We start from the raw sequence: 10,429 nt of genomic DNA, 5'->3' as shown, positions 1-10,429 counted from the left end.
CAGCGCCCGGTGGAGGACCGGATGTGGGGAGGGAGTCACCACGACTAACCAGGTTGAATAGGAAAGCCAGTACATCCCCTTAAAGTGTCCTTTGCTGGTACCAGGGTAAGTGAGGTCCTCCAGCCTCCTGGGACCTTGAAGGGTGCAGAACGCAGCCCACAGTAGGGTCAGCTCCCCGGCGAGCACCCCTCGGGCCAGTGACTGAGCGGTAGTCGTCGCTCAGCCGGCCCTGCAGAGGGCGCTGTGGGCATGCGCCGTGCGGCTCCAGGCCGGGGGCGGGGCCGTCCGAACGCGGAAGCAGAGTGGCTCACGTCGGGGCCGGGAGGGGCCTGTCTAGGTTCCGCGGCCGGGTTCTGGCCAGCACACGACTGGGAATCCTGGCCTTTCCTGTATCTGAGGGGGTGGGCCGGGAGCAGCCTTCGGGTCCCCTTCACCCGCTTTCGGGGCCTGACAGCGGGCCCCGGCGGGGTTGACCACTCCTGAGGACGCAGCTGGGGCATCGACCATGGCACTGCTCTCGGCCGTCGGGGGCGCGACCTGGCATTGCTGCGGTCGCCTCGTCACGCGTCCTTTCTCCCAAGCGTCGGGGCGTGGGGAGCGGCCTGGCGGGGAGGAGCTAAGCCGCCTGCTCCTGGATGACCTGGCGCCGACTCCGCGGCCGGCCGGGGGGCTGGAGCTTCTGTTTGGCTTGTCCCCGTGTCTCCTGGCTCTGCGGGCCGCCCGCCGCCGCGTGGCCCGGCTCCTGCTCCAGGCCGGTAGGTCCAGGCTGCACGGGGAGCGGGCCGAGCTGCTGCGCGCGGCCGAGGCGCGGGACATCCCGGTTCTGCGGCCCAGTCGGCGGAAGCTGGACGTCCTGTGCCGCTACCAGGTCCACCAGGGCGTCTGCATGGAAGTGAGCCCGCTGCGGCCCCGGCCCTGGGCTGAGGCCGGGGAGGCTCGGCCAGGAGACGACCCCCAGCAGCTGTGGCTCGTCCTCGAGGGGCTACAGGATCCCCGGAATCTTGGGGCCGTGCTGCGCTCCGCTCACTTTCTCGGAGTGGATAAAGTCATCACCAGTCGGAGAAACAGGCATGGCCTCCCCTTATTCCCCGTGTGCCCCAATTTGGAGTCGCAGCCGAGTTCCTAAGCACCTTGACCCTTGGCTGGTCCCTCAGCCAGGCCTCCCCAACGCCAAAATTCTCACCCCTAACTCTTGGGGGCTGGGGGGAGGGCACGGCACCGGGCTTGAGATCACCCAGCCTCATACGGTGGCATGGGGAAACCTTGCAGCTGCCCGCTCAGTCCTGTAGTCAGCAAGGCCAGCGCCGGGGCTATGGAGGTGATGGACGTGTTCTCCACTGATGACCTGGCCGGTTTTTTACAGGTAATGGCGCGGAGAAGGAGGGGAGGCGGGGTGTCAGTAAAGGAGAAGAAATGAGCCAAGTTAAGTCTCTCCAAGGGCCCCCAGCTAGCAGCTGATGGACGAAAGGGAGAGAAGAGGGCGTGTCGGTATCGCTTCCTACATCCTTCTAAATCCCTTTAGGAAGAGAAAGATCCGGAATTTTAAAAACCACACATGGTAGGACTTCCCTGGCAGTCCAGTGGTTAAGACTCCGCGCTTCAAATTCAGGGGGGGCGGGTTCCATCCGCGGTCGGAATCTAAGATCCCACACGCCCCGCGGCGCGGCCAAAAAAAAGGAAAGCATACACGCACGGAGCAGAATCCGATGTTAGGGACTTTTACTGCACTCCCTTACGAGGCGTACATCTTTGCGCCTCCTGCGGGTTTACGCAGTGCCTCACTGCCCAGTAAGCAGGTATTCAGTAAATGCTCAGCTGTGAGGAACAGATGGCTCCTGGTTCCTCCAGGAGGGGCGCGGCTTGAAAGGCAACCTGAACAGGGACTAGTCTATGCCTTTCCCCTCGTCCCTCCCACAAGCGAAGAAACAAAGCAACAAAAGAAACCCTCAAAACCACCACCACCACCAAAAACACCACTTCGATACCTAAGAAGGAAGGGGCAAACCTAAGTATTAATAAAACCCCTCTCCTGGTCCATGCACATTTTTCTTCAGCTGTGCTTCCCTTGATGGACACAAGGGGGCAGTACTGCCCTGTATTTAGCAGCTTCCCTGACCATCCTCTCCCAGGGCTCCCAAGTCACAGTCCTTGGATCTCTTTTCTGTATATATTCATTTCTTGTTGGCCGCATCCAATCTGATGGCTTTAAATGCCATGTATATTCGAATGCCTCCCAAACTTGTATCCCTCCTGGATCTTGCTCCGGAACCTCAGATTTACATATGTAGTTGCCTGCTCAACAGCTCTTTTTTTGTGTCTTATGGTCATTTCAAACAAGATTTCCAAATGTTGTTCCTGTTCCTTTTGCAGACTTACCCAGCTCAATTGATGGCAACTCCTCCATGCCTTCAGTTGCTTACACCCCAAAACCTTGGCACCCTCCTTGATTCTTCCTACTCTCACCATGTCCCACCTGTTGGCATATCCTTTTGTTTTTACCTTGATGTTATTTCCACATTCTCACCATTTCTCACCATCTCCACTGTTACCACTCTGGTCCAAGCCACCATCATCTCTAGCCTGTATCATTGCAGAAACCTAACTGGTCTGCTTGTTTCTGCTAGTGGCTCTCAACATAGGCAGAGTGATTCTGTAGAGACATAAGTCAGACCATGTTACTAGTTCTCTGCTCAAAAAACTTTCAAAGCCTTTGCATCTCTCAGAGTAAAAGCCAAAGGCCTTCCAGTGGCTTTTGAGGTCCTACCTCACGTGGCCCTTTGTTTCCTCTCCTGTCTCAGTGGCTCCCTTTCCACTGGCCACCTTGTTCTGCTGTTCCTCATGCATGCCAGGTAAGCACCTGCCTCTGGGCCTTTGCACTTACTGATCTCTGCCTAGAATATTCCTCCCCCAGATGTCTACGTGGTGCTCCCTCACCTCCTTCAGGTCTAAATTCAAATGTCACTTCAGTGAGGCCTTCCCTGACCACCCTTCTACGAGGATGGGATTTGGGCCTGTTTTGTTCATTGCCTTATGTGAGTGCCTAGAACAGAACCTGCCCGTTCTAGGTGCTTAATAACTACTGACTGAATCTAGTGGCTCAGCGAGGGAATGAATATATGGGCAAGGCCGGGGCTCTAATGAAGGTTTGGTAAGCTAGAGCATGATATCTTCTTCCCTGTTTCAGGCCAAAGCCCGGCAGGGCTGGCTCGTGGCTGGCACGGTGGGCTGCCCGGGGCCTGAGATCTCCCTGTCTTCTGAGATCCCCATCACTAATTGCTTGGAGTTCCTCTGGGACCGGCCTACTCTTCTAGTGCTGGGTAGGTGGATGCCCCTGCTTTTCTGTGCTCAGATGTGCATTTTCTGAGTGCCTGTGTGAACAGCTGGGGCCTCCCTAACACTCTGGCCCCCGTACCCTGCAGGGAACGAGGGCTCTGGTCTGTCCCGGGAGGTGCAGGCCTCCTGCCAGCTTCTCCTTAGCATCCGGCCCGGCCGGCAGCTGCCTCCTGGACTCGAATCTCTAAATGTCTCCGTGGCTGCAGGTGAGTCTCCCCTCCCCTTACTTCTCTCCCTTTAATCACACATGTACAGCTGGTTCATCCTAAACAAGTTTCTCAGTCTTTCTGTGTCTCTGTTGCTTTATGTGCCAAATGAGGAAAATACCTACATCCTCTTGAGGATGGGGTGAGGGAGTGCCTGGCACATGGTCCCTCCTCTTCTCCATCGTCGTCCTTCTGTCTGTGCAGGAATTCTTCTTCACTCCATTTGCAGCCAGAGGACGGGTTTCCCGGTGGAAGGGAAGAGAGAGCAACCTCTTCAAGGCCCCCAAGGTCCCTCGGCCTCGTCTGAAGTGCCCAGAGTGGCTCAGCACCCAGGACTGTCCTCGGGATGAGAAGAGGAGAGGCAAGACGGGGGTGACTTGGACCGTCCGAGGTGTGTATGTGCTGTGGGGGCACACACATCCACACGCTTGCCTTCTTGCCTGAGTATGTGCACCCAGGCCCATGTTTAGAAACCGCTGTCCCGGGGCTGGGAGCTTTGTGGTGGAGACCAGAGGAAGTTCAGTTTCCCGTTTTGGCTTTGGACTTGCAGCTGGAGATGGCAGCTTGTTAATTTCCAGGGTGTGCTGGGACAGAGGGTCTCTTTCTTTCCAGGCCCTGCCTGGAAGTCAAGGGGAAGTTCAGACATCAGAAGGGAATCAAGTGGCCCAGTCCAGGGGTCCTCTTCTTCTTGGACCAGCGTGAGAATGTAGAGGGAAGCCCGGGGCTCTCTTGCGGGCCAGACAGGTGCAAATCCAGGCTCAAACCCTGCCCTACTGGGGCCTTGCGCACGTGGCTTCATCTTTTTGTGTCTCGGGGCCCTTGACTCCACCTCTCTCACAGGGCTGTTGTGAGAATCCAATAAAACATCACCTGGTATCCAGCAGGCCCTCAACCAGTGAGCCATTATATCTGATTTCTCCATTAGGTGGCAGCCTCGCTCTTTGGTCCATAGTCTTCGGGCCGCTTTCACAGCCACCTGGGGAGATTCCTGGCTGTGGCCCTCCCGGCCCCCCCCCCCCACCCAGAGGCAGGGGAACGATTAACAAATATCTCCCACCCTACTGGCCCACCAATAACCCCCATGGGTGAGTCATCAGTCAGTCTGCCTCTGTGGAGGGACCCGCTGAACCAGAGCCTTGGCCTTTGATTCTGGGAGGTGGTGAGGACCTCGCAGCATTGCTGTTTATTGTACAACCCAGACAACTTTGGTACTCCTCCCCCAGGGTCCCACAAGTGGAGCAGAGGCCACTAGGATAAGTAACTTAGAGCAGTGTTGGCTGCACATTGGAACCACCTGGCAAACTTTAAAAAACAAGTGACACCGGGGACCCACCCCTCCCAGCCTGATGTAATTGGTCAGTGTGCAACATGAACATCTGAATTTTTAAAGCTTCCCAGATGGGTTTCATGTGCAGCCCAGACTGGGAACCACTAGTTTTCTCAGCCTCAGCAATACTGACGTTCTGGGCTGGGTAACTGTTGTGAAGGCCTGTCCTGTGCATTGTAGGATGTTTAGCAGCATCTCTGGCCTCTGCCCAGAGGCCCAGATGCTGGTAGCACCCTTCTCGCCCTAGTTGTGACAACCAAAAATGTCTCCAGACACTGCCACGTGTCCCCTGGGGGACAGAATCGCTCCTGGTTGAGAACCAGTGCTCTGGAGCATGGATCTGGAGGACAGCAGCCCTAGGTGCCGATCCCGATGCTGTGTGACCTTGGCCATTTCATTACCCACCTGCGCCTTAGCCCCCTTCTCCGTCAGAGGGGGATAATCGTACCTTCTTGGGTGGCCGGGAGGATATAGAGGGTCATAGGAACTCAGTGCCTTACATATCATAGGTGCTTGGTAAGTAGTACTGCCCTTTTCTCTGTGGGATGGATTTATCTTGGGATTCTAATGGTGATGCCAGTTTAGAAAGACATTTGAATTTGTTTTAAAAATGCCTTAGATGGCTTTAAATTCAAAGTTATTCCTCTCAAGAAGGAGGAAGAAATCCCTTCATAAACGCCATAGATCTCCACTGCCCGGGTCCCCCCTTGAGCTCTGCCCCTGACTGCCACACAGGCTCTGACCTCTGCTGGCACGTGTCCATCTTGGCTGTACTGCACCACCTCCCATATCCCTGCTGCACTCTTGACCAAGAGCCTAGTGTGGTTTTTAACTGTGGCTGTGCCGTAGTGTCCTGGGATCAGGGAGTGGGTGGGTGGAGGCATCACTTTAATAGTCCAGGTACCCAGAGGCACCAGGCTGATTGGATTGGCATCTCTGGGGAAGGTGTCAGGCCCCAGGATTTCTTAAGAGTTCCCCAGCTGATGCCAGCGTGCAACCAGTTCGAGAATCACTGGCTCTCAAACCACCTGCAGGTGTCCAGCTGCTTCCACATCATTCACACCTATGCTTTTGAGTGCATGCCTGAGAGTTTGGGCCAAGCAACCTTTCACCTGTCCCCAAGGTTCTTCAGAAGATGCTGGATCCAGCCCTGACTCTGTAGCTTCCTATCTGGATGGTGTCTTGGTCTCCTCATCTGTAAAATAGGGATAGTGCCATCACTACCTGCTCCAGCTACCCCCTCCCTAATAGGGAGGTTGTAAAAATAAACCTGGATGTGAGGGTTCAGTTTATGTGTCAACCTGACTGGGCCATGGGGTGACTGGATATTTGGTCAAACATTATTCTCGGTGGTTCTGTGATGGTGTGTTTGGATGAGATTAGCATTTAAATTGGTAGACTGAGTAAAGCAGATTGCCCTCCCCAGTGTGATGGGCCTTATCCAATCAGGTGAAGATCCGAATAGAACAAAAAGGCTGACCCTTCTGCAAGTAAGAGAATTCTCCCTGCTTTTTGGAGCTGAAACATGGCCTCTTCCTGGGTCTCGAGCTGGCTGGCCTTCAGATGGGGACTACATCATCAGCTCTTCTGGGTGTCTAGCCCCACCGTGCAGAACTTGGGGCTTGTCAGCCTCTGTAATCACATGACCCAATTCCTTATAACATACATAGTGTGTATCTGTATGTGGATGTTTATATATATATATATATATATATCCTACTGGTTCTGTTTCTCTGGAGAACCCAGACTAATAGACCTGATGAAAACAAACTGAGGTGTCCTGGTGCTCCCCTGCATGTGTGGGTACAGAATTTAGTTCTGCTCTCTAGAACTAAACCCAGCATGGAACCTAGAAGTTGGGGTTTGGTGTCCTTGGGGTCCAGAGCCCCCTCCTTCCCACGGACTCCTCCGTGGTGTCTGGAACCCTATCTAACCTGCCTTGGGCCTGCTGTCATCAGCTTTCTGATTCCCAGTGGTCTGGGCCACCTAGAGGGCCACTCCCCTGGGCAAACAGCCAGGCCCAGGCGGCTCCTCCCTGCTTCACCCCCTGGGCAGCAGGCTGGCTGTACTCTGGGAAGACAGGTTCACTTGGACCAAAGGGAACTGAGGCCCTAATTACCTGCCAGGTACACACAGGTGTGTAGTTATGTCATGCAAACCAGGCACTCCCAAGACGAAGAAAGTGCACCTGAGGCCCTAAGGCCGAGGATGAGGCCTGCTTCTCTTAGCACGCGGCCTCTTGTGCTGGCTTCATAGAGGCTGCTCAGCTCAGCAAGCGCGGTTAAAAGCCCAGGAGCTGGGGTGGCTGTGGCCATGGGTATGAAGGGCGGCAGGGACAGGATGCAGCCAGAGGAGAGCACGGTGGTGGCTGAGAACATGACCTTGGCTATTCAGCAGTGTTTGCTTTGAGTTCCAAGTCTGACCCTTGCTAGTGGTGTAAATGCGGACCTGTCCTTTAACTTTTCCAAGCCTTGGTTTTCCTCATCTGTAAATGGGGACAGTAGTGTCCACCTTGGACGATCGTGGTATGGATCATTATGAGACGGTGCACGTAAAGCCCTCAGCCCCACGCCCTCAGACTTCCAGGTGTTCTCACAGCACCTGGGGGCCAACCTAGAGGTCAGGGCACTGGGCTCTGCCCTCCTACCAGCCTGGCCTCAATTTCCCCATAGGCTCTAGGGCCCCTTTCAGCTGCAATACACAATGGTTTACCGCCAAGAACAGAGGGAGTTGGGGGAGGGGCGGGGGTTGAAATGACATTTGCAGGACCCTCCTTTGTCAGGGTCCCCCAGCCAAGAGGGGACAGGTCTCAGAAGGTTGGTGTTCCCAGAGCAGCTCAATTGTGGCCAGCACCCCTGCCCCCCTCCAGGGCTGGCATCTTTTTCTTTTTTTGGCAGGAGCTTAAATGGCCAGTACCCTCCCCCAGGCTGGGGTCCTAAACTCGACCCCCTCCCCACTCCTGCAGGGCCAGGCACCAGGGGGCCCCACAGTTTGCAAATGTAATCAAGCTTGAGGTCTCTGGCTTCCACAGGTGCAGTTAGCATGCCCATCTGCTAATCCCTGATTAATGATGTTTACAAACATGGGACTCCACTCTCAGAGCTGCTCAGCCCCTCCCTCCTGGGCCGGGAGGCAGGGGTCTTCCTAGCACCCCCAGCCCACTACTTCAGGCCTCCCCAGCCAACACCCCTCTCCATCCCCTTCCCCAGGCAGTGAGCAGGGCTGGAGGGCCTTCCTCAGAGCCCCCTGGCCCAACTCTTAACTGCACACAGATGGAAAGGAGACCCAGCGAGAGCGCCCAGGGAGGCTGGGATCCTGCTCTTCTTTCTTCCCAGTTCTGGAACTTCCAGGACACACGGTGTTGCCTTTACTCACCAGGCCGGCTCTAGCCCCGGGGCCACACACACATACCTCCCTTCGTGGAGGTGTGGGCCAGTCCCCAGTGCCCCAAGGATTGGCCTTCCCAGCCTCTCCCCAGACACCCCTCCCACCTTCCTGCTGAGGACTGTGTGGGTCTGGTCAGAGGCCCGGTGGCGAAAGCGTTAGGAACACACTTCTTAGGGAACTATATTCAATGTCCTGGGATAATCCATAATGGAAAAGAATATGGGAAAGAATTTGCTGTACAGCAGGAATTAACATCGTAAATCAACTCTACATCAATTAAAAAAAAGAAAACAAAATCACACACTTCTGAATCAGACAGTCCTGGGTCCAAATATTGGGTCCAAATATTGGCCTCAGGCCAATCACTTAGCCTGATTGAAGCGCAGTTTCTTCATCTGTGAAATGGAGATAGGAACAGTACCTATCATAGAGGTCACTGTGAGCATTAACGATTGGATGTATAAAAAGGACTTAGCACGGTGCCGGCGACACAGTAGGTGCTCAATAAATGTGAACTTTTTTATGTCAGTGAAAGTAATGACAATGATAAGAATAATGATGATGATGATCAAAGGAGGCATTAGAGGCCACAGAGATGCCCAAGGAGTCCCCCTCTCTGGGGAGAAGGGCAGGTCCCAGCTCATTACTGGTGGGGGCTGGGTGGAGGTGTCAGATTGGAATCACTCCTGGGTCTATTCGCAGCTTCTCTGTTTCATTAACACCTCCCTGGTGGTCTTCAGCTCATCCTGCTGGGGGAGGTGCCTCCTAGAGCTCCCCGCTCCCCACTCCTGGGTCTGTGTTCAGACCCACATACAGAGAGTTTTATGTGGGAGAGAGGTGTCCACTGGCTTGGAGGCTGTCACTGTCCCCTCCCCCCAAGGTGCTGGGGGCCTGGTCAGGGGGTGTAGCACCTGAAGCTGCCCCTTCCTCTCCCCTCCCCCATCAACCTCTCATCCCCACTGCATCCCAGCCTGGCCGCTTCTTCCTTCCTTTTGAATCTCGAATCTCCCGTGACTCGGTGTGAACATAGCTTGATCTTGGGTTCGCATCCTGACCCACCTCTTCCTAGCTGGATGACCTAAGGCAAGTGGCCGTCCTGTAGGACATCTATTCAGTTCTGTAAAATGGGGACACGATACTCACAGCCTGGTAAATTGTTAAACTCTCTACAATGGCAGTCGTTGTTGTTATTTTACAGGGAGCAACAACTGCTCTCAGAATTATCATTTTAAACCGCAGGACTTTGTTTAGCCAACTGGGGTAGGAGCCCCGAGGACCATTAGGTTCAAAGAAGCAGGAAAGGGCGTGAACTTTGCCCCAGTTAATTGTCCCAGTTTCCTCCCCAGACTGGGAAAGGGAGTGGGGCTGGTCATTGAATTGGGACGGGGAGATTTATACCTCGGGCTCTGGGAAGGCTGCTTCTAAACAAGGTTCCCCTCCACTACACTCCAAGAAGGATTCTTATGGAAATGCCTGTCCTTTGCCCCCTGCGTGCCCTCTCTGTCACAATATTCCATTTCAGAGGACACCCTTCGCCAACTTCGGCGGGCCGGGAGGAGGGGCTGGGCCCGGGCTTCCCACCCCCCCGCCCCCAAACTCAGCAGTCTGGCTGAACTTGGCCCCTCCTGCGTTCTCCTGCTACCTCTGCGCCCCTACCCTGGTCCGCCTCAGACACCCTGCCTTTTGCTGACGTTTGTGGGTGTCAGAAGGGAGACTCTAAAAAGTGGTACCTTTTGTGGTTTATCTGTCACCTCAAAAAAACGTCAGTGGGCTAAACAGCTTCCTTCAGAAAGAAGAAAATGAGACACAAGTCAGCGAACGAGGGAGACAGTAAGACAGTGGGCTTGGTCCCTTCTCGCAAGCAGCCTCACAGACCTCCCCGCAGGCCTCTGCAGACACTAAGCCCCTCCCACTGCCTAGGAACACCCACTCCCCTCCTTTAGACTCTGGGGCAGGAGTTATTTAGCTTTACTCCTTTTGTATTCCTGGGTCCCAGCACAGGGCCAGGCACATACTGGGGGTTTAAAAACCATGAATGAACAAGCAAATAGGTCCTGAGATGGGAGACTAATTGCCTCCCCCTCCTCTTCTCTATGGTGGGGTGGGGGGCAAATCTCTCAGCATGTTTCCAGCTGGTCCTGACCTTTCACCTTTCAGAGGAGGCAAGATGCAAATG

At 54.9% G+C, this 10,429-nt stretch overlaps 1 protein-coding gene across 1 annotated transcript; it reads left to right on the top strand.

The window, feature by feature from the left end:
- The first annotated feature begins 372 nt into the window (after positions 1-372).
- MRM1 (mitochondrial rRNA methyltransferase 1) lies at positions 373-3,923 on the top strand. Its single transcript, XM_082861822.1, has 5 exons — positions 373-1,068; positions 1,270-1,363; positions 3,185-3,317; positions 3,420-3,539; positions 3,744-3,923. Exons 1-5 carry the CDS (start codon positions 506-508, stop codon positions 3,887-3,889), a joined length of 1,056 nt encoding a protein of 351 aa, XP_082717948.1. The 5' UTR covers positions 373-505; the 3' UTR covers positions 3,890-3,923.
- Positions 3,924-10,429: the final 6,506 nt, after the last annotated feature.

The sequence above is a fragment of the Leucopleurus acutus genome (genome assembly GCF_964270905.1).
Source record: "Leucopleurus acutus genome assembly, chromosome: 19".
Classification (NCBI taxonomy): domain Eukaryota; kingdom Metazoa; phylum Chordata; class Mammalia; order Artiodactyla; family Delphinidae; genus Leucopleurus; species Leucopleurus acutus.
This window is presented reverse-complemented; position numbering and strand designations above follow the sequence as displayed.